At 37.9% G+C, this 25,345-nt stretch overlaps 1 protein-coding gene across 8 annotated transcripts in view; it reads left to right on the forward strand.

The window, feature by feature from the left end:
• Positions 1–25,345, forward strand: part of LOC123527447 (uncharacterized) — a 166,228-nt gene that overhangs the window by 123,870 nt on the left and 17,013 nt on the right. For 5 of the 8 annotated variants that reach the window (XM_053523415.1, XM_053523413.1, XM_053523416.1 and 2 more), the window contains 4 exons: positions 13,418–16,306; positions 21,115–21,292; positions 23,606–23,733; positions 23,910–24,050. In XM_053523415.1, the coding sequence (XP_053379390.1) occupies positions 13,418–16,044 (2,627 nt within the window). In that variant the 3' untranslated portion in view covers positions 16,045–16,306; positions 21,115–21,292; positions 23,606–23,733; positions 23,910–24,050. Of the gene's footprint in view, positions 1–13,417; positions 16,307–19,529; positions 19,788–21,114; positions 21,298–23,605; positions 23,734–23,909; positions 24,051–25,345 lie in introns of those variants that run through there. The other 3 variants (XM_053523414.1, XM_053523418.1, XM_053523420.1) reach the window with 3 other exon arrangements.

The raw sequence follows: 25,345 nt of genomic DNA on the forward strand, positions 1-25,345 counted from the left end.
AATAAAGATACTTATAATCTAGACAGTAACGTTTTTCAGTTCTCATCGTTAAAAAGGAGTAAAAACCACTAATTCTCATGTGTTTCCGTAACATATAGTTAGTCAGTAATTAAATTACAAAACATTCTCAAGAAATATAGCATTTATTTCCAGGTATCTAAAAGTCTTGTTTGTTGTTGTTGGTGTTATTGTCGAATGATCGCTAGTGCCTTGTCTGTTAAATATGAATTAAGAAATTATATATCCCAAACAGTGATTTGTCATTGAATAAAATCATTGTTTTGGGTTTTATACACGAGTTGTCGCGGATTATAGTGTATGTCATTGACGATATCCATCAAATATGTGCCAATGAATTATGTTGATTACTTTTCCAGAGCGCCGCTATTCCGTCTAACGCTCTGACGTAATAATGACGGAAGAAAAATGATAATGAGCCGCGCCATGAGAAAACCAACATAGTGGGTTTACAACCAGCATGGATCCAGACCAGCCTGCGCATTCGCGCAGTCTAATCAGGATCCATGCTGTTCGCTAAAAGTTTCTGTAATTGTAATATACTTTGAAAGCGAACAGCATGGATCCTGACCAGACTGCGCAAATGCGCAGGCTGGTCTGGATCCATGCTGGTCGCAAACCCACTATGTTGGTTATCTCATGGCAAGGCTCATTTGTTGACCAATAACATACAATTTTTAACGATCTTTGTTTAATAGTAAAGTAAACTGGGTCTTGTTAGAGAATCTAATATTTTAATTATCTATATTCTCTTAGAATACTTTTTGTTTTTAATGAAAAAGACACTATATTTCTCATTGGTATCATTGCACCATTTTAATTAAGTCGATATAGGGTTGCCTTACCGAACTTGTCAGTGTGTGTCTAGACACTTGATGGTTTTACTCAGAGCTGAATTTCTACTATATAATGTTACATGCAAATGGTTAAACTGTTTCGTTAAATTGACTTGAACTGTTAAAGCAGATGATTTATTGCACATCAAATGCGTGTTTCAACCTTTCTGTGCTGTCAGCGCTTTAATTTTTTCATAACATACGTCAGCATCTTTCCCTGTATTATTTTCTTACAGAAAGTGGGCGTTTAGTACTAGTTATTCCCAAGACCTATGCTTTGTTTTAATATTACGGTGTTCTGTTTGGACAATCGTGACTTTTTATTGAATCCTAAACCGCGATGTACGATGGTACGATGACGAAAACGCGATGGTGCGATGGCACGATGATGAAACAACGATGGTACGATGATGAAAACGCGGTGGCACGATGATGAAATCGCGATGGTACGATGGTAAAATGTCGATGTAATATCGCGTTTTCATCATCGTACCACCGCGTTTTCACCATGGTATCATCGTACCATCGCGTTTTCAACATCGTACCATCGCGTTTTCACCATCGTGGCATCGCGTTTTCATCATGGTACCATCGCATTATCACCATCGTACCATCGCGTTTTCACCATCGTGCCATCGCTTTATCACCATCGTACCATCGCGTTTTCACCATCGTACCATCGCGTTATCACCATCGTACCATCGCATTATCACCATCGTACCATCGCCTTCCGGTGGTCATGCGCAGTAATACAGTATATGTGTCAGTAATAAATCTCTTTTTCACATTGCACTATGTACCTTCTACATCCTAACAAGAATAACTATTGCATCCAGTTTTTTATTTACTTTCATGCATACATAAATACAAAGGACGTGGCCTTGAAGATTTTACATAGTTTTAATGAGCTGAGTACTGAACATTTTGAAAGACATTTTGCAAAACAGCAGAATCTAAGTGGTAAATTTCTTCTCACAAAAGACATTTAGACACATTCATCTATTGTTGACAAGTTCAAGTGCACGGAACTATCCCTTTCTAGCCGAAAGGGGATGGTACGATGGTGAAAACGCGATGGTACGATAGTGAAACCGCGATGGTACGATGGTGATAAAGCGTTGGCGCGAAGGTGAAAACGCGATGGTACGATGGTGAAAACGCGATGGCACGATGGTGAAAACGCGGCGGTACGATGGTGATAACGCGATGGCACGATGGTGGAAACGCTATGGTACGATCATGAAAACGCGATGGCACGATGATGAAAACGCGATGGTACGATAATGAAACCGCGATGAGATGATGGTAATAACGCGATGGCACGTGGGGAAAACGCGATGGCACGATGGTTATAACGCGATGGTACGATGGTGAAAAGCGCGATGGTACGATGGTGATAACGCGATGGCACGATGGTGAAAACGCCAGGGTACGATGGTGAAACCGCGATGGTACGATGATGAAAACGCGATGGCACGATGGTACGATGTTGAAAACGCGATGGCATGATGGTGTGATGGTGAAAAGGCGATGGTACGATGATAAAAACGCGATATTACATCGACATTTCACCATAGTACTATCGCGATTTCATCATCGTGCCATCGCGTTTTCACCATCGTACCATCGTTGTTTCATCATCGTGCCATCGCGCCATCGCGCTTTCGTCATCGTACCATCGTGCATCGCGGTTTAGTTTTAAATAAAAAGTCACGATTGCCCAAACGGAACACCGTATAATATAACTGAAATTCAACACACTTTACATCTGAGTAACATCGAAGAAGCCATGGTTGCATACGATTTCAGGTCGGATCTTATTCACGTTCTAAGCGTTTACAAGTCACTCAAGAAAAAGAAGAGTAAAGGCAATTTTAAAAATTATTCCTTCTTAATGAGCAAAAATCTTGTTTGATAGCTCCTCGGAGGCAAAACATCAAATGTCATGAATTATTCGCACACTGTCATTATCACTTCTATGGTTATCTACAATACATTATTTTAATAAAACATATTTTCCAAGGTGCACACCTGGTTAATTAATTACTTACCGCTCCTTTTGCTATTAACTTTGTCGGAAAGCAGTATTATTGAAAATGAATCATTTAAAATTTTTGATAATTGACATACTCTCTCTTCCTTTATAAGTGTGAATAGCAAACAGTAACTTATATATTTAAATACTCTAGCTTCTTTTCTATTTGTGTATATTTAACTCCTGAAATTTTAAGGCTTTAATTTCCTCTCTTTCTTTCTTTCTTTCTTTCTTTTTTCATATTGTTGTATGCAGTACAAATTACCAATTAATGATAGTACTCCTGTTTAACAATCAGCTCTTTCTGTATCATCGGCAGCTAAACTTCGGACGGGTTCGTACGTTTCCGTGCCTGCGTGCGCGTTAGTAACAGATAAAGCCAGGTGTAATCGTAAATAGTAGATACATTTTTTTGTAAAGGAAGATGTAATTGTAACTATAAAGGAAGATGTAATTGTAACTATTCGATTAATCGTTAGGAAATAACGAAGAGTTTTTCACAAAAATCACCGATTTTAAAACGTCTAGGGAAGCAAGAAGACATTAAAATGATTTCAAAACAAAAACATATAAAAATATTTATTGTCTGTAGAATACTTCATTATGATAATAAATATTCGGAAATGATGAATAAAGTGGCTGCAGGGAAAAGAAAAAGCTATGTATCACAGGTTTTTGCTTATTTTGTTCAATAACTGTATGCCGTAAAAGGAGACTGATAGTGGTGATTTTTAATCGCCAAGGGAAGCATTAATTCTTTTTTTAAATAAATATTTTTATATCTTTGTAAAGAAGAAAAGACGAACACTTCAATAGTATAATAAATAGTGTGCGTTCATTCTAATGAAAATAATATTTGTTAAAAAAGTCCTTCTTTGTTTCTATTGGAAAATATCAACCAGATAAAATATTGATACCGCACAGCCAAGTGATTTCAAGGGGGATAATTTTACCTTATTGTTGATCAAGACATATTGGTGTAGAAGTTATGCCCCTTGTGTCATATAATGTAGGTGATGATGTGGAACAACTACTTCAATTCAGTTTGAATCAAATTCATTTCGTAATAACTGATATAAAGTGAAAAAGCTTCAAAATTAACCTTACATTCTAAAGGGGGCATAATTCATGAAAAATTGGCGCAAGAGTTATGGCGCTGTGTCACATAATGTGGGTGATACGATTGAACAACCATTTTAAGTCTGAGTCAAATCTATTTAGTAATATCTAAGATAGAGTGAAAGCATATTAAAACTTTAACTTGAAATTCCAAGTAAAAAGAGGAATAATTCATGAAATACTAGTATTGGTGTGAGAGTTATGACCCTTGTGCTATATGATGAGAGTGGTGATAAGGTTTAAGTTTAAAGCAAATCCATCAATAAAATAAAGGAACGGAGAAAAAGGGAAAGTGTAAAAAATAACTTCAAAGTTGGTAACCAAGGCGGGGACTTGGAAAGACGCCGACGCCGACGCCGGAGTGATAGGACAGCTCTTCATATACTCCATATGGTCGACCTAAAATTCGCAATTGACTTGCCAACCTGTACTTATTTATATTAAGTGGGTGGGATATGATAATGCATATATGTTTATTAATAAAGCTTAAAGCGCCTGTAAGGAACTAAGAGCAACATTTTATAGCCGACGCAAGAATCGGTAGTCATTTGGCATGTCGTACAAGTTGGGTTTTGCCGCCATGCGTAAAACTACCGGAAATTTCAGTCTGTGCCAGAAATTGTGATATTCAACGCATTAATCAATAAATATCTGCATTTTACTCTATAGATCTACATATAAATAACATATACTCCATAGACATTTAAATGCTTGTTAGTTTAAACAGATTTTTTTCAAGTAAACGTAACATAAACAGCATTACAATTTTAATATTGGAATTAGGAAAAAATTTACAAGGCATTTCGTTCGTTGAAATCAGATTCTGTAATATGTCTGTTTATTTTATGGTACGTATCTTTCGTCTTTCATAGTAAACTGCAAAAAAAGCCCTGCATATTTTAACATTTAAAAAAGATTTGATGACATGTCGAAATGAGCCTCGCTGTGCAAATACCAGCCTCGCAGTATGATCTAAATCGACATCAGTAAATGAACAGGATAACGTGTTTCTTGCATTTTTTCATTTTTTAATATTTCCAATAAAATAAAAGGAAAATGCAAGGAAATGAAATAAGAACACCTTTGTCCGCAGCAGTATGAACCAAGTTCCTGTTATGATGTCACCAGAACCACGCTAAGCCTAATCAATAAAAACTAATAAAATAAAATATAAACGCCGATGTACTAAAAGTGACAAATGTCATTAAGTTAAGTTCTTATTTTCTCCAACGAGTGACATCACCTGTGGATCATTGGTTTAATTTTCAAGGGATGTGTGTACCTGTATTTTTCTTTGTCCGGTGATAAGACAATTTCACAAAGGACGGAGAGTGTTTAGGTTTACGGGGGATTGAGTTGGTTATAAAGAATGTTTTTGTTGTTGTTGTTGCTGTGTTTTTTTTTTTGTTGTTTTTTTTTTGGTAAATTATTTTCTTTCTGTTTTCGTTGCGTTGCAGCAGACAGAGCTACCGAATATTTAGTTAACTTTCATAAAGGACTGTATATTACCCGGAACCAAAATATATACATACTCTGCTGGAAAGCATATCACTCATATTGTATATTGCAACTATGTAACTTGATCGAATAAAATAAAAGTATGTTTAAATTAATTGCCGAAAGTATCCAATGACGTGTGAAGATGTAGAGCTAATCACAGTTTTTCTCCGTTTCGTTCCGACTAATCAACCGCTCAAAAAGTATCACTCAATGCAGTGATTATTTTACGCTAATCAGAGTTTCAATTTCCAGCTACCAACTGCCAGAAGTATCCATTCACGTGTGATAATGCTGATCAAAGATTCTAGTTCCGGATAGCAACTGCCGAACGTAACCAATGATGTGTGATGATGCTGATCAAAGATTTAGGCTCCGGATAGCTACTGCCGAACGTAACCAATGATGTGTGATGATGCTGATCAAAGATTCTGACTCCGGCTAGCAACTGCTGAACGTAACCAATGATGTGTGATGATGCTGATCAAAGATTTTAGCTCGGGATAGCTACTGCCGAACGTAACCAATGACGTGTGATGATGCTGATCAAAGATTCTAGTTCCGGCTAGCAACTGCCGAACGTAACCAATGATGTGTGATGATGCTGTTCAAAGATTTTAGCTACGGATAGCTACTGCCGAACGTAATCAATGACATGTGATGATGTTGATCAAAGATTCTAGTTCCAGTTAGCAACTGCCGAATGTAACCAATAACGTGTGATGATGTTGATCAAAGATTCTAGTTCCGGCTAGCTACTGCCGAACGTAACCAATGACGTGTGATGATGTTGATTAAAGATTCTAGTTCCAGCTAGCAACTACCAAACGTAACCAATGACGTGTGATGAATTTGATCATAGATTGTAGTTACGGCTAGTAACAACGACTGAAAGAATGCAAAAACGTGAAGATGAATAGCTTGTGGAAAAATGCATCCACGATTTCGACCTCTGCTTTACACTAATTAATTGTCCTGCTAATATTTAAGCCTTTCATCCTGTCTTCTTGTAACTGAAATATGATATCAACAAATTTTTAATGCACAAAATGAACACAAACTAGTTAAGACAATCATGCTGTCAGCATTGTATATTTATTTATAAAATATGTACATATTTACCAAACTATGCAAGAGCGCTGTATTATTTTAAGCTTAGACAATAGTTATGAAATTTTAAGAGAAATAAGTTTCTAACTTTCTGTAGATCTTATCAACCATCCAAACTATGTGGATGTGTGTGGATGGAGTGGGGGTGGGAGTAACGTATGGTTTCTCATCCATGCCTGTCGGAGCTAAATGCGTAATGTTTGAGCTACAATACTCACGTAGATTTTTCTCCATACTGAAGAATATTCCTCCAACCAATAATCGATAGCGGTCAGATTTTCTTTATAGAAATAAGAAGGGCGTGTACACATTTTACTTAATAACAAACTTACTAAAGAAAAGAAACCTTAGGTTCAAAAATATTATCAAAGATCAACATTTGGTTCATCACAAGTAATTTTTAAATGAAAGTTTATCTTCATTTTTGAATCGTTCCTAACATCATATTTAATACCATCATTTCGTCATTCTTTCCCTTCTATTTTCCGGGTCCCTGATACAGCAATGTACTGTTAAATCAGTTCAGTTTCAGACTTTTCAATATGGTATGCGACCTCGCCTAAATTGTCTATGATTGTACGCGATAGCAGTCTTCTTCTGTTAAGGGAGGTAAATCCTCCGACCTTAAGATAGATTCAGTAAGTTAATAAGAGTTGTCTGCCTTGTCATGCTATGGAACTTTTGTATACATGTGAGTTAGTCCTTCACTGACAAATCACAAGAAGTTGCGACATTGTCCAATGAAAAGATCTGATATACAATATTTTCTTGCTGTTCATCCATATGTGTACCATACCAAGCTGACTTACAGAAGGTCGGTGGTTCTACCCGGGTGCCCGCTCGTGATGAAATAATGCAGGAGGGGCACCTGGGGTCTTCGTCTACCATCAAAGTGTTACGGTCGCGGTCGGAGTTCGATCTGGGCGGCTGTCTCCAGACTATTATAAGACATTGTGTCGATCATGTCCTACTCTGTATCAGTGTACAAAATCGGACTGTGTAACCCCGCCTTACATGATGAATGTAAAAACGGTAACAAAACAAAAAAAAAACTCATCAGTGAATTGCTATGACCTATGACTGATCGGTGCGACGTAACGACAATAGATAAATATTTTGTCCAGACTTTATATCTGGAAGATAAGTGTCACAAGGTGAACATGATTAAGCAATGATCCAAATTTTGTGGCAGAAAAAAGCCACCATAGACTAACAATGCGTAAATTATCACATCGGTATTATGTTGACATCACTTCAACCTCCTTTTAGCGCCATGTATGCATCGGGAAATAGCGCTTTCAATTTGATCAAGTATTTTTCTTAAAACATGTTTAAAACAAAATGTCATTATATAGTACCTGTTTTGATTAATTTACACACACACACACACACACACACTTTGTTATTTGCTGTGCAGGATAAAAAGGAGCAATACTATACATTTTTATTTCCGTCGTTTTTATCGCAGACTGTACATACTTAATTTGAACTTTGCTTAGAGGTTGGAATATTTAGTTTGACTTTTCAATTTTTTATGTGAAACCTATGTACTGCTGAAAGAATGAACTGAAATAGTCTTAAGAGATGTACAATGTATATACTGAAATTTAAAAGGGCCGTGTAAAACACGTACCTAAACAAAGAAAACTATCACCAAATTAATAAAAAAAGAAAACAAATATATTTTTTAAATGTCATATATTGTCGATTTTATTTAAGTCTTCCATTTACATGAAGCATACACCACACTTATTTTAGACTTGGAATTTATGGAAGCTCTGTACCACAGTAGAAGCGACCTAGAGACAAATAAAAATCTTCCAAGAGCCAAACGTGTGAGATATAATCATGTATGTGGCTTTGCAGGCAAAAATACAAGATTAAAAAAAAAAAAGAAACAAAATGTTCTTTTAACCTCGAAGCATGATTGGAAAGCGTCTCTTTAACTTTCACTCTTGTTTCCATATATTTTGACACCTGTCAAGCGACACTATTTATAAATCCTGGTGTTTCTTTCATTGAACGCTGGTTACGGAGTACGTTAGTCAATAGAATATTGTAAATAAAATGATTTACTCGAATAAATAAATCTGGATTAAAGGTATGTAGACTTTACGGGGAAAAAACACGGTAATTTTTCTATTAAGCAACGTTTGATTCTTCTCCTTGTTAACATGTTGAATATACATGTATAGGGCGCTTAGACTAAGTGTCGGCTGCTAAATAGAAAAATGAAAAATTAACTGTTGTGATTATTTTTATCGATTCTTCTTTTCCAATCTACTTCTGTTGATTCGAATAAAATTCAGATTGGATGCTCTTGTTGACCATTTTACTTAAATCCAATATTACGATAAACAAGTGAACATAGATACACTGGTTTTAGCCAGAGGTACCTTACTGCTGCCGTTTTGACTAGCCGTCATGATTTTATGTTATTTCTCCTACAGTTGCAGTAAACAATGAGTGCCAGCATAGTAAACATTGACATCAGTGGAAGTAGGAACATGCATAATCTTTGTTTGTTTGTTTGTTTTGGGTTTTACGTTTTTCAACAATATTTCAGTCATGTAACGGCAGGCAGTTAACCTAAGCAGTATTTCTGGATTCTGTACCAGTACAAGCCTGTTCTCCGCAAGTAACTGCCAACTTTCTCACATGAATCAGAGGTGGAGGACTAATGATTTTAGACACAATGTCGTTTATCAAATAGTCACGAAAAACATATGCCCCAACCGAGGATCGAACTCGCGACCCCAAGATCCGTAGACCAACGCTCTTACCTACTAAGCTAAGCGAGTGGGTACATTCATAGTCAGTATCAGAATAGTAAGCATTGACGTGGGTGGAAGTAGGAACATGCGTAGTCAACGGCTGTATAGTAGGAAATAACATGAGTGGAAGTAGGGTAATGCATTGCCAGTGGCAGTATAGTAAGCAATGACGTGAGTGGAAGTAGGAACATGCGTAGTCAGTGGCAGTGTAGTAAGCAATGGCATCAGTGGAAGTAGGAACATGCATAGTCAGTAGCAGTATAGTAGGAAATTACATGAGTGGAAGTAGGAACATGCATAGTCAGTGGCTGTATAGTAGGAAATTACATGAGTGGAAGTAGGAACATGCATAGTCAGTGGCTGTATAGTAGGAAATAACATGAGTGGAAGTAGGGTACTGCATTGCCAGTGGCAGTATAGTAAGCAATGACGTGAGTGGAAGTAGGAACATGCGTAGTCAGTGGCAGTATATTAAGCAATGACGTGAGTGGAAGTAGGAACATGCGTAGTTAGTGGCAGTATAGTAAGCAATGACATCAGTGGAAGTAGGAATATGCGTAGTTAGTGGCAGTATAGTAAGCAATGACATCAGTGGAAGTAGGAACATGCATAGTCAGTGGCTGTATAGTAGGAAATAACATGAGTGGAAGTAGGGTACTGCATTGCCAGTGGCAGTATAGTAAGCAATGACGTGAGTGGAAGTAGGAACATGCGTAGTCAGTGGCAGTATATTAAGCAATGACGTGAGTGGAAGTAGGAACATGCGTAGTTAGTGGCAGTATAGTAAGCAATGACATCAGTGGAAGTAGGAACATGCGTAGTTAGTGGCAGTATAGTAAGCATAAAACATATGCCCCAACCGAGGATCGAACTCGCGACCCCAAGATCCGTAGACCAACGCTCTTACCTACTAAGCTAAGCGAGCGGGTACATTCATAGTCAGTATCAGAATAGTAAGCAATGACGTGAGTGGAAGTAGGAACATGCGTAGTCAGTGGCTGTATAGTAGGAAATAACATGAGTGGAAGTAGGGTAATGCATTGTCAGTGGCAGTATAGTAAGCAATGACGTGAGTGGAAGTAGGAACATGCGTAGTCAGTGGCAGTATAGTAAGCAATGACATCAGTGGAAGTAGGAACATGCGTAGTTAGTGGCAGTATAGTAAGCAATGACATCAGTGGAAGTAGGAACATGCGTAGTTAGTGGCAGTATAGTAAGCAATGACGTGAGTGGAAGTAGGAACATGCGTAGTTAGTGGAAGTATAGTAAGCAATGACATCAGTGGAAGTAAGAACATGCGTAGTCAGTGGCTGTATAGTAGGAAATAACATGAGTGGAAGTAGGGTAATGCATTGCCAGTGGCAGTATAGTAAGCATTGACATCAGTGGAAGTAGGAACATGCGTAGTCAGTGGCTGTATAGTAGGAAATAACATGAGTGGAAGTAGGGTAATGCATTGCCAGTGGCAGTATAGTAAGCAATGACCTCAGTGGAAGTAGGAACATGCATTGGCAGAGGGAGTAGTTAGCAATTACTGTAGTGGAAGAAGAAACATGCATTGCCAGCAGCAGTATCAATAGCAATGACAGCAGTGGCAGTAGGAACAGGCAGTGTCAGTGGCAGTATAGTTAGCAATTACAGTAGTTGAAGTAGAAATATGAATTGCCAATGGCAGTATAGTTAGCAATTACAGCAGTTGAAGTAGAAATATGAATTGCCAATCGCAATGACTGCAGTGAAAATAGGAGCATGTCATTTGTAGTCGCTGTATAGAGGTTTAGCCATGACATCAGTAGCAATAGAACTTTGTGGTAGTAGGAACCTAGCATTTGTATTTTGTAGTCACAGTATAAAGAGTTAGCAACGACAGCAATGGTAATAGAAACATGGCATTAAAAGTCACACTATAGAGAGTAATAATTAGAAACATGTAACTTGTAGTCGCAGTACATAGAGTTAGCAATGACATCGGTAGCAGTAGAAACATGACGTTTGTAGTCGCAGTTAAGAGAGTTAGCAACGACAACAGTAGCAATGGAAACATTGTATTTGTAGTTGTAGTATAGAGAATTAGCAATGACAGCAGTAGCAGTAGAAACATGACGTTTGTATAGTCGCAATAAAGAGAGTTAGCAACGACACCAGTAGCAATGGAAACATTGTATTTGTAGTTGTAGTATAGCGATTTAGCAATGACAGCAGTAGCAGTAGAAGCATGACGCTTGTAGTCACAGTATAGCGAGTTAGCAACGACAACAGTAGCAGAGAAGCATGGCGTTTGTAGTCACAGTATAGCAATTTAGCAATGACATCAGTATCAGTAGAAGCATGACGCTTGTAGTCACAGTATAGCAAGTTAGCAACGACAACAGTAGCAGAGAAGCATGGCGTTTGTAGTCACAGTATAGCAATTTACCAATGACCGCATAGCAGTAGAAACATGGCGTTTGTAGTCACAGTATAGCAAGTTAGCACTGGCAGTATAACAGTAGAAACCTGACGTTTGTAGTCACAGTATAGCGAGTTAGCAATGACATCAGTAGCAGTAGAAGCATGACGCTTGTAGTCACAGTATAGCGAGTTAGCAATGACAGCAGTAGCAGTAGAAGCATGACGCTTGTAGTCACAGTATAGCGAGTTAGCAATGACATCAGTATCAGTAGAAGCATGACGTTTGTAGTCACAGTATAGCGAGTTAGCAATGACATCAGTATCAGTAGAAGCATGACGCTTGTAGTCACAGTATAGCAAGTTAGCAACGACAACAGTAGCAGAGAAGCATGGCGTTTGTAGTCACAGTATAGCAATTTAGCAATGACCGCATAGCAGTAGAAACATGGCGTTTGTAGTCACAGTATAGCAATTTAGCAATGACCGCATAGCAGTAGAAACATGGCGTTTGTAGTATAGCGAGTTAGCAAGGTTAGCAGTCGAAGCAAAAACATTGAATGTGCGCAGTATACAAAGTTAGCAATGACAGCATTACTGGTAGAAACACGACACTTGTAGGCGCAGTACAGAGAGTTAGCAAATTATGAAGGAGTTCCAATAGAAACATGCCATTCATAATTATAGTATGCACAGTAAGCAATAATAGCTGTTGCAGTACGAACATTGCATTTGTAGTCACAGTATAGACAATAAACAACGACAACAGGAGCAATAGAAACATTGTATTCATAATAACAGTATAAACTATGACAGCGGTCGCAGCAAGAACATTACATTTCAAGGGCTTAACGCGAAATTAGTCTTAAGTGTATATAGAAATAGAAGTTGATTGAAGGTTAATTTCGCGTTGATCCTTGATCTGTGGTTGCAGTTCAGAGTTATTAATGACAACAACAGTAGTAAAATCATGAATTTTGTAGTCACAGAACATGTTGTTTTTGCACTAAAAGTAACGAAATAACCATAGCAGTTGTAGAGTTGACTGCAAAAAGAATCAAATAACAGAAATATCATTAAAAAATAGATAATCGGGCTATAGTTGTATTGTATTCATATTTGTTTAGCTCAGATATCAGTTTTCTGAAAACAAGGTATTGTAAGCAACACGTTAACAGTTGTAGGGGACCATTGAATCGTGCACTCTAGTCCATTCCCATGCAACGCACCTGCAAGAATTTGAATTTGCGTCATGTTATATATGCTGGTCATACATATAAATGCACGGTTTTAAACATTAAACATTGTAAATGTATTCGATGGTCAACCTTAAGTTTACGCTATGGCGATAATTCAAATATGACTTATCTGACACGAACATGTACATACATATATATGATATCCATTGCGCGAGGTATATTATTCAGTCAAATAATTAACAATGAACTGTTAGTAGACATGACTAAGTGTTGCATAAATTCATGAAATAAATACTGCACAATCCACACATACTTATCAGGATCTTTCTTTTGTTTCACCCATTTAATTTGCTCCTCAAGATAGAAAATTTGTCGCCCAAAGAATGAATTAATTTGTAACACATGTACAAGTGTTTTGAACGATGTTTGTTTATATTTCAGACCTAAAGAAAGATTTGATCGCTCTCTACAGACGACAGTATCATACCCTGCCTCTATCACCATTGATAGAAGAAAGGGACACGCCTCTACTTAAGTTTTACGTCATGCCGGACATGAATTCAGTGGAGATCCAGAGGTCGTTTGGAGGTGGCAACGAAATTAAATCAAAGATCAACTCCCTCCGTGATGTGTTCTACAAGAAAAACAAAACGTGTCGTGAAATTTACCTTACTGCAGATGCTGGCTTTGGGAAAACTGCATTTAGTAGGCGCCTCGTGTTGACATGGTGTCAAGCCAAAAAGCGTATCAAAAGTGATGAAAAATTCTTTAAGGAGGAAGATATTCAGGCAATGTCAGAGTTTGAGTTTGTGTTCTTGTTGTCGTTACGTGATTGTTCTGAGGAATGCGACATCGATAAGATGATCGTTAAACAAATAATTCCACGGCTAGTTCACACATCTGTAACTGTAAGCGACATTGAAACTATTCTTTCTAAGGGTAAAGGCTTAGTAATTCTTGATGGTTTAGATGAGTGGATACACCCTGAAACCACCTGTAAGCTAGGACCACGTGACATTCCACACAGGAAAGCAAGGGAATGTACAATCCTCACAACAACTAGACCGTGGAAGTTGAGTGTTATCAGTTTAAATTCAAGTCAAATAGATCAAAAGTTGGAACTTGTCGGATTTAACAAAACGTCTGCTACAGAGTTAAAGAAAAATGTGATCTCACTTCTGACTGGTGACAATGACGAAGAAAAACACATTCAGGACTTTAATACCACTGTGAAACGTAAAGGCATTTCGGATTTGGAAGTTATTCCGCTTCTACTGATGTATCTTCTGTGTTTATGGTGTGATGGAATAGATCTAGGAAGATCTAAATATGTGTTATACTGCCAAATTGTTGAACTGCTCCTGAAACGAACGTTCAAAAAATATCCAGCCCAGCAGCAGGCGCGCGAACCGGCCCAAGGTGATATCCCACAATACTTCAGTGAACATGTACATTGTAAGAAAAACTACATCCTTCTGCAAGCTTTAGGACAATTAGCATTTGAAACATTATTCAGTGAAAAACGTGAAAGCACGCTGGTATTTAGTCAGTCAGTCACTGAAAGATATTTAAACAAAGATGATTTGGAATTATGTCTTCTCTCAGGAATATTAACACAAAGTAAGGAAGTAAAATTAACCAGTGAAAGTTCCAAAGTTTCGTTTTCCCACAAAACTGTACAGGAATATTTCTGTGCCCTGTACATTTGCTCTCAAAATGAAAATGATGTCAAAAAAATAGCCCAACAAAAGTTTAACAGTGTACAAAATATTCTTGATATGTCGAAAGTGTTTGTTTTCATCAGTGGAATGAATGCAGAAATCATGTCTTCAATATCACGCGAATTAATGTCTGTAATCAGTGAAGATCAAATAACGAGAACATACAGATCTATGACAAACTACGATTACAGGTACGTTAATCCTCTGAAAGACATACAAAACATGTACATTTCTTGTTTGAAAGAAAACACGGACAACACTTCTCTTTGTTTCCAGGATTTCATCATCGATGAAGAATGTCAACAAGAAAATCACTTCTTGAATTTAAAACATCTGGTGATACACAATAAAAGAAATATTATGTCATTAAGTATCCAAATAAAAGGCATTCGTTGTTTACGTGAACTTATCGATCAGTTTGAACTTGATGACCTGCACAGCGTCAAGAAAATATTCTACCAAGGAGAATGTACTAAGGAAGCAGAAATTATTCGGTTGTTGACAAACAAGTCGTTGGAATGTGTAACTGTTGAATCAAGTACATGGCAAGGTAATAACTTTATACACAAACGTAGTTCTTGTTCCAGTGAACTGTCTAAAACATTTCAGAATATTTCTCAGTTACGAGCAATTCATATCGATTGTTTCAAGATGGAGCACGATGTGCTGAAGGAGTTTCTGAATTATATTATAAACAGAAAATCAATGGCGGAGATTAGATTGTACAACTTAGACTGTGTCACACACGATATTTCCTGCGGAGGAATGAATTTGGACTTTTCCCATCATTCAGATCTAAGGGCGTTATCATTGGGCCATATACCTGTGTCACAATTAAAAGTGAATGTATCGCCGTTAGAGGATTGTAATGTAGGACATTTATCTAAACCCGGTCTGTTCACGTCATTGCTGAGAGAGCTGCCAGCAGCCAGTAAACTACACACATTTAGGTGTAGTCCTCCAGAATCTTCCGGTGACATTGAAACATTGCTGCAGACATTACCATTGTTAGTTCCAGTGAAAGACGTTTGGTTGAAGGGTATCAACCTAGGTGAAAGGTCACTGTCTCTGTCACCGGAAATGGTGAATATAGAACGTGTTTACTTGTTGAAGGTAACAATGCCTGGTTCATCATTACGTAATCTAGTTAAGGAAGTAGAGAAACTTCCACACTCAGTGACAGTAAGAATGCACGATTGTAATATAACACCGGAAACAGAATTTGCAGACGTTAAAAAATATATAAAAACATCGGAGAATTTCGTGGTCACGTTTGATGGAATCAATCAGTACGGCAAGTACGCGTTTGAGTTTCAAACAACTGAAGCTGGAAGTCGAGTACATTAAGTTAACCAGGGAACTTGGACTGATAGTGTAAATATTTTATAATCATTACTCATTGAATATATGTAACATAAAACATAACACATTGAGTCATTGACATGACATATGACATGTATGTACAGAGTTAAAAATAGCCGTGCTTGCGAGTGAAATAGACACGAAAATCAATTCTAATTCACAAGATTTAGGAAAAGGAGTTATTAAAATAGTTGTGCATAGATGAAGAGGATGGACGTTCTCATATCTACATGGATTTATTACACAAGTAAGTTATTTTATTTGTTTTTATTACACTAAATAATAAATTTATTATTATTAATAATACTTTACTGTATAGATGTTTATTAGGATTTTGGGCCTGAAACTTACTGAAAGAGGTTTCATAATTTGACAAGACAGTTTGGCATAATCACTGCATGCAGATTCTAATCTATTTATAAAAAAGACCCGCCACCTGTCAGTATGTAAGAAGACCCCTCCTTTTTATGCCCCAAGATTTGCCCTTGTCCGTCTGTCCGTCCTTCCGAGAATGTTGTGTCGCGCCTAGCTCCAAAAGTATTTGACATAGAGTCACAAAACTTTACAGGAATGTTGGTCAGCGTGTGAAGTTGTGCACCTGGGGTTTCGCGTCCAGATTCTTTCAGTCATGTAGGAGTTATGGCCCCTGACCTTGTAAATATTGGTCATATTAGTGTTGTGTCATGCCTAGCTCCAAAAATATTTGACGTGCAGTCACAAAACTTTACAGAAATGTTGGTCAGCATGTGTAGTTTTGCACCTGGGGTTTCGCATCGAGATTCATTCAGTCGTGTAGGAGTTATTGCCCCTGACTAAGTAAAAAAATTGGTCATTTGAATGTTGTGTTGTGCGTAGCTCCAAAAGTATTTGACCTATTGGCTAAAGTCACTAAAGTGTACAGGAATGTTGGTCAGCATGTGCAGTTGTGCGCCTGGGGTTTTGCGTGCGGATTCATTCAGTCATGTAGGAGTTACGGCCCCTGACTTAGATAAAAATTGGTCATTTGAATGTTGTGTCGCACATAGCTCCAAAAGAATTTGACCTAGAGTCACCAAACTTTACAGGAATGTTGGTCAGCATGTGCAGTTGTGCATCTGGGGTTTTCGTGTCCGGATTCATTCAGTCATGTAGGAGTTATGGCCCCTGACTTAGTTAAAAATTGGTCATTTTAGTGTTGTGTCGTGCCTAACTCCAAAAGTATTTGACGTAGAGTCACAAAACTTTACAGGAATGTTGGTCAGCATGTGTAGTTGTGCACCTGGGTTTTCGCGTCCAGATTCATTCAGTCGTGTAGGAGTTATTGCCCCTGACTTAGTAAAAAATTGGTCATTTGAATGTTGTGTCACACATAGCTCCAAAAGTATTTGACCTAGAGTCACCAAAGTTTACAAGAATGTTGGTCAGCATGTGCAGTTGTGCACCTGGGGTTTTCCGTCCGGATTCATTCAGTCATGTAGGAGTTATGGCCCCTGACTTAGTTAAAAATTGGTCATTTTAATGTTGTGTCGCGCGTAGCTCCAAAAATATTTGACCTAGAGTCACCAAAGTTTACAGGAATGTTGGTCAGCATGTGCAGTTGTGCACCTGGGGTGTCGCGTCCGGATTCATTCAGTCATGTAGGAGTTATGGCCCCTGACTAAGTTAAAAATTGGTCATTTTAATGTTGTGTCGCACGTAGCTCCAAAAGTATTTGACCTAGAGTCACCAAAGTTTACTGGATGTTGGTCAGCATGTGCAGTTGTGCACCTCGGGTTTTCGCGTCAGGATTCGTTCAGTCATGTAGGAGTTATGGTCCCTGACTTTGTTAAAAATTGGTCATTTTAATGTTTTGTCGCGCGCAGCTCCAAAAATATTTGACCTAGAGTCACCAAAGTTTACAGGAATGTTGGTCAGCATATGCAGTTGTGCACCTCGGGTTTTCGCGTCAGGATTCGTTCAGTCATGTAGGAGTTATGGTCCCTGACTTTGCTAAAAATTGGTCATTTTAATGTTTTGTCACGCGCAGCTCCAAAAATATTTGACCTAGAGTCACCAAAGTTTACAGGAATGTTGGTCAGCATATGCAGTTGTGCACCTGGGGTGTCGCGTCCAGATTCATTCAGTATTGTAGGAGTTATGGCCCCTGACCTGGAAAAAAAAGTCATTTTAATGTTTTGTCGCGCATAGCTCCGAAAATATTTTACCTACAGTCATTACGAAGAGAAATGAGTTGTATCTAAAAATCTCAAGAAAGCATATACATTTGTATGTTTATATGTACATTATATATATGGTTATTATTTGCATTTTTTTAAGCAACATAATGCTTTCCCAAAGTTGATCTGTGTCCTTTTTAATCCCCCGCCACAAGTGGTGGGGGGTTATAGGTATGGTCTCTGTCCGTCCTTCTGTCCTTCCGTCTGTCCGTAACACTTTCGTGTCCGCTCCATATCATGTGCAGAACTCATGAGTCAGCCTTGTCGGCTCAAGGTCAAGGTCACAACTCAAGGTCAAAGGTTTGAGCCTGCCATTTTGTGTCCGCTCTATATCTCCTATACCCCTTGAAGGAATTTTATAAAACTTGGGTCAAATGATCACCTCATCAAGACGATGTGCAGAACCCATGAGTCAGTCATGCCGGCTCAAGGTCAAGGTCACAACTTAGGGTCAAAGGTTTGAGCCTTCCATTTTGTGTCTGCTCTATATCTCCTAAACCCCTTGAAGGATTTTCATGAAACTTGGGTCAAATTATCACCTCATCAAGACGATGTGCAGAACCCATGAGTCAGCTTTGTTGGCTCATGGTCAAGGTCACAACTCAAGGTCAAAGGTTTGAGCCTGCCATTTTGTGTCCGCTCTATATCTCCTAAACCCCTTGAAGGAATTTTATAAAACTTGGGTCAAATGATCACCTCATCAAGACGATGTGCAGAACCCATGAGTCAGTCATACCGGCTCAAGGTCAAGGTCACAACTTAGGGTCAAAGGTTTGAGCTTTCCATTTTGTGTCTGCTCTATATCTCCTAAACCCCTTGAAGGATTTTCATCAAACTTAGGTCAAAGGATCACCTCATCAAGGCGATGTGCAGAACTTATGAGTCAGCCATGTCGGCTCAAGGTCAAGGTCACAACTGAAGGTCAAATGTTTGAGCCTTCTATTTCGTGTCCGCTCTATATCTCCTAAACCCCTTGAAGGTATTTAAAAACTTGGGTCAAATGATTACCTCATCAAAACGATGGGCAGAAATTATGAGTCAACCATGCCAGCTCAAGGTCAAGGTCACAACTAAGGGTCGAAGGTTTGAGCCTTCCATTTTGTGTCCACTCTGTATCTCCTAGAGTGCGACCATAACTCTGACATGTTTTTTAAGCAAATTATGCCCCCTTTTGGACTTTTGAAAAATCCTAGTTAAAGTGTGCGTGCAAGCTAGTACATATAGCTGTTACTTAAAGGCTTCTAGACTTGAAAATTATTTTTTTTATTTTTCTAGATCAGTTACCAATCTCACTGGGTCAAGTCCTATAACTCCAAAACTAATGCAGATATTGAATTGAAACTTCACATATGTATTATTCAGGGTTATATAACTAGTTGATAGCATCAACTCCCGTAACCCTGACCTGCATTTTCGTGCAAGTGCATACAGCTGTTACTTAAAGGCATATATTTGAAACTTATTTTTTATTTTTCTAGATCAATTACCAACCTCACTGGGTCATGCAAGTGCCATAACTCTGACATGTATTTTGGGCAAGTAATTCGCCTTTTAGACTAAGAAAATTCTAGTTAAAGATTTGCGTGCAAGTTACTATCTGCAGAACAAAATTTAATGCAGATATTAAATTGAAACTTCTCATGTGCCTTCGGGGTTATAAAACTAGTTGATTGCATCAAGTCACATAACTCTGATATGCATTTTGGTCAAATTATGTCCCCTTTTGACCATAAAACTTCTGGTTAAAGTTTTGCATGCAAGTTACTATCTCCAAAACTTTAAATGCAGATACTTGATTGAAACACTCTGTAGATATTTTAACATTTAGTGTATTATTGTCTGCTTCTGGGACAATAATTTGAAAAGTCAAGCATTGGCTGTCTTACGGACAACTCTTGTTAATTGGAGGATAGTGTATGATTAAGAAGACACTCTTTATCCAGAAGCTTTCCCCGTTCATTAGTGTGCCAGGTGAAAAGCATCCATAAATGGGACTTGTATCCCAAGGCACTTAAGTTTAGTTGGAGTGGCAGGCGCTGAAAGTCAAGAGTTAAGACATCAGGTTTCGTAGTCTGATACAGTTTAACATCTGCACCATTTTGTCTGCTCAAATATCAGTTAACAGAATGGCATCTTTGTCAGGAGCATTTCTGTTTCATGCATGGAGGATTTTTTTTGTTTAATTTAGCACAAATGTTCACAATGTAAGAGTGTAATGCGAGAAACGTCCCTAGGTCTAAAGTTAGTCACACTTAGATCAGCTCAATATAAAATGAATGTTTTTTCAATGGCTTTTAGGGTGAGATGCTTTATTATGTCACCATACCATGACAATCATTTAGTCAAGCAATGGTCAATGTCAAGGGCACTGTCCTTCTTGCTATGAAATACCATATAATTATGAAAGAGAAGATTGCACACTTGGACTCATTCCAAGTTCATTTTTATTAATCATACAAATTATTTATTATGATTGTGCAGTCCTGTAACAAAAACTTTTTCTTCTGATATTTATATAGCTTTCGATGGGTTTATTTTGTGACTATGGCACCCTTGAATGTTTGCATGTAATATTGTTTTCATTTACAAGTGTCTTAAATATACCTGAAGTCAGAGTCTAAACCAGTATTCTATTACTGGAGTCCATATATTGTAATACTGGTTCATAGGTTAAAGAACTGACCAAGTCTTGCCATTGGAAAGTTTGTCAGAATTATGTGCTCCTAAACAACCAGTTTCATATTGGAGTTCAGGCCTCATTTTAATAATGGTTCTCATCTAAAATACCACCTAGGATGAGAGACTGGTACCCTATCCACTGTATCACTGTTCATCCATGGTAAATGTTTTCTGTTTCCAGGCACGTTTGTTTTCACTGGATTGCCGCAATTTACTGGTGTGTCGTATGACAGCAGAAGAGACAACTTTTCATCTCAGTCTAGAATCAACCCATTATACCCTTATGAAGAGCAGTTGTATGGACAGTTGTCACAGGAGGTTCACTTCTGTTTAGCCGAAGTGGTGGGATTCTGTCGCAAGTAAGGTATCATAATGCTGATAGCTAAATATTGTGATATTTTACTGAAATTTTGAATTTTGAGGAACATTGAGTGATTGAAGAAATGTTGACTCACACTTTTTGAATGACAGTTGCCATCTCAACAGTTTAATAATTGTCCAAAGAACTGAGGGCCGGTTGTTCTGATAATTGACTTGCAGACATATCAATGCATTTTTTTGTAATGACATCAAGATTATTTTTCACAGTTTTATTTTTACATTTTTTGCTTATTAGCTCAGTAAACATGTGTTGAACATTTATTTATTCTTTTTATAATCTCATCTGTGTACATTAATACATGCACATAAAATAATCAGAACATTAAAAACAACAGTACACAGTCATTCAAAACATTAGAATTATGAGAGACTTTGTTATATAACACTATGTCTAACATTTACATGTACATGTAATTACAACGATAATACTAAGATGTTGTTGCTAATCACTTCTAAAAAAAAAGTAATAAAAGTATCACCTAAAATTACAATGAAGCACAATACAACTTCCGATAAGACGGCACACTCGACTTCTCTCCGTGCTTGACTCTGAACAGAACCATTGCCATGGAAAGGGATAATGTATATCCTGGTGTAGACTTTGACCTTTGACATTAAATATGTGTTGAACATAGATAAGTCATTATAGTACAAACTATGGACCAGTGTTTAGTATACATGTCGGTAATTATGCCCCCGGCATCTACTGATGCGGGAGGCATATAGTGATCGTCCTGTTTGTCCGTTCGTCTGTCCGTTCGAGGTTAACCAAATGGGACCGTTTCGTCTAGCATCAATACCCCTTACTAGAATGACTTGATTCTAATGCAGATGTAACCTGTGACCATTCCTCATCTTCAGACATCACCTGACCTCAGTTTGACCTTGACCTCATTTTGGACTTAGGTTGCTTTATATGGGCCATCTCTTCATGCTCTTGGTTAACCAAATGGGACCGTTTCGTCTAGCATCAATACCGCTTACAAGAATGAATTGATACTAATACAGATGTAACCTGTGACCATTCCTCATCTTCAAACATCACCTGACTTCAGTTTGACCTTGACCTTGACCTCATTTTGGACTTAAGTTGCTTTATATGGGCCATCTCTTGGTTAAACCAAATGGGACCATTTTGTCTAGCATCAATACCGCTTACAAGAATGAATTGATACTAATACAGATGTAACCTGTGACCATTCCTCATCTTCAGACATCACCTGACCTCAGTTTGACCTTGACTTCGTTTTGGACTTAGGTTGCTTTGTATCGACAAGGATGCCACCGGGGGCATCAAGCGTTTATTGAACGCAGCTCCTTGTTAAATATGTAACTGGAAGTCTGATGTTAACAAGTTGTGTAGAAATTAGTGAAACTTTATTATGTGAGGTAATTCAGTTCAAAGAGGAGGGATTCTATAGATTGCTCAAGTAAGTTTGTTTACATAACTGAACAGTGAACCAATACAAACATTTTTAATTATGCTAATTGAGCACATGAATGTCAGTCATTTATACAGAGGAAAAAAACAATGAATACTAAGGTAACCAGTTTTAAGCTTCACACAGATTTTATAGATAATATGCATATTTAGAACAGATGACTTCAGGTACTGTCTTTGAATTATTTCATTATCACTAGTGTGACTAATCTTTGTTAGTATATATGCTTAAAAATATTGTATTAAATCAGTCACTTCCAACTGTCAAAGATTCATTTTCCTTGTTCATATATATCATTATTATAGTGTTTGAAATTGCATTCGTGATAATATGCAACAAAATCATATTGCATGTACTAATTAAAGTGTTATTGTTCGCTATACATTTACTGCAAAAAGTGTAATAAATCATATGTAGAGCTACTGATTAATACTGTCAGCGGAACTTCCTGGACCACTGAGGAAAATTGTCCATGGACGTCCACAGAATAACTTTAGAAAATTGTTCACAGACGTGTGTGGAATAAGTCCGGAAACTTGTTCGTGGAAAGTACTCCTGAAATCCCTGGACATTTTTGGCAGTATTCCGCAGTTTTCCATATCCAACTCCTGAAAGTTTGTCCGAATACTCTGTAGTCCAGACTTTCATGTAAATTCACAGACATTCCATGTAAACATCTGGAATTTTCTTAGCCGGGATTAATGTATATATCTCAGAGTCCTAAACAGAAACAATCTTTGATTGAAAATCAGTTGTAATTAATTCCTTCAGTATTTTGGGAGCATTTTTGAGCTGATTGAATCTATATTTTCCAGGTAAAATAAGATGAGTATTTTTGTTTATTAACAGTGGTGTGCTGGAGTACCAGTCCAAAAATAACCGTGTTAGAAAAGTGTCAAGAGTTTGTCATTCAAAGAGGTCCCATTGGAGAAACATCTAGAGGTGATTTTGTGGAGGATGGAAAATTCTCAGAAAAGGTCCAGTCTAATTTCTTCTGTAAATTCCCTTTTCATAAGAAATTTATTGGCAATGAGAAATTGTTCAAAATATAATTGGAAACTGTCATAATGTAAAATTTGATATTTTAAATAAGTCATTACATAAAAATATTATTCTTCATGTTTGGAACAAACTGTTCTTTCTTTTTTCACAGACTTCTTCCAATGAGGTGTGTGGCAAGTAGGAAATATTTGTCAACGTCAGCAAATTGATTGTCAGTTTTCATCTGATAGGTCTTCTACAATACCTTTACAACAATACTCCTACGAAACGTCTGGAACTTGTTAATACTGAGGTATTTATACTGTAAATCAAGATGTTTTCACAAGGACTTTTATTATGTCTCCCCCAGGAGACATATTGTTTTTGCCCTGTCCGTCCGTCCATCTGTCCATCCGTCCGTCCGTCCGTACGTCACACTTCATTTCCGAGCAATAACTGGAGAACCATTTGACCTAGAACCTTCAAACTTCATAGGGTTGTAGGGCTGCTGGAGTAGACGACCCCTATTGTTTTTAGGGTCACTCCGTCAAAGGTCAAGGTCACAGGGGCCTGAACATTGAAAACCATTTCCGATCAATAACTAGAGAACCACTTGACCCAGAATGTTGAAACTTCATAGGATGATTGGTCATGAAGAGTAGACAACCCCTATTGATTTTGGGGTCACTCCGTCAAAGGTCAAGGTCACAAGGGCCTGAACATTGAAAACCATTTCCGATCAATAACTAGAGAACCACTTGACCCAGAATGTTGAAACTTCATAGGATGATTGGTCATGAAGAGTAGATGACCCCTATTGATTTTGGGGTCACTCCGTCAAAGGTCAAGGTCACAGGGGCCTGAACATTGAAAACCATTTCCGATCAATAACTAGAGAACCACTTGACCCAGAATGTTGAAACTTCATAGGATGATTGGTCATGGAAAGTAGATGACCCCTATTGATTTTGGGGTCACTCCGTCAAAGGTCAAGGTCACAGGGGCCTGAACATTGAAAACCATTTCCAATCAATAACTAGAGAACCACCTGACCCAGAATGTTGAAACTTCATAGGATGATTGGTCATAAAGAGTAGATGACCCTTATTGATTATGGGATCACTCCGTCAAAGGTCAAGGTCACAGGGGCCTGAACATTGAAAACCATTTCCAATCAATAACTAGAGAACCACTTGACCCAGAATGTTGAAACTTCATAGGATGATTGGTCATAAAGAGTAGATGACCCCTATTGATTTTGGGGTCACTGTGAAAGGTCAAGGTCACAGGGGCCCGCACATTGAAAACCATTTCCGGTCAGTAACTTGAGAACCACTTGACCCAGAATGATGAAACTTCGTAGGATGATTGGTCATGCAGAGTAGATGAACCCTAACGATTTTAGGGTCACTCTGTTAAAGGTCAAGGCCACAGGGGCCTGAACATGGAAAACCATTTCCAATCAATAACTTGAGAACCTCTCGACCCAGAATGTTGAAACTTCATAGGATGATTGTTCATGCAGAGTAAATGATCCTTATTGTTTTTGGGGTCACTCCGTTAAAGGTCAAGGTCACAGGGGCCTGAACATTGATAACCAGTTCCGAT

Source organism: Mercenaria mercenaria, chromosome 14 (assembly GCF_021730395.1).
Source record: "Mercenaria mercenaria strain notata chromosome 14, MADL_Memer_1, whole genome shotgun sequence".
Classification (NCBI taxonomy): Eukaryota; Metazoa; Mollusca; class Bivalvia; order Venerida; family Veneridae; genus Mercenaria; species Mercenaria mercenaria.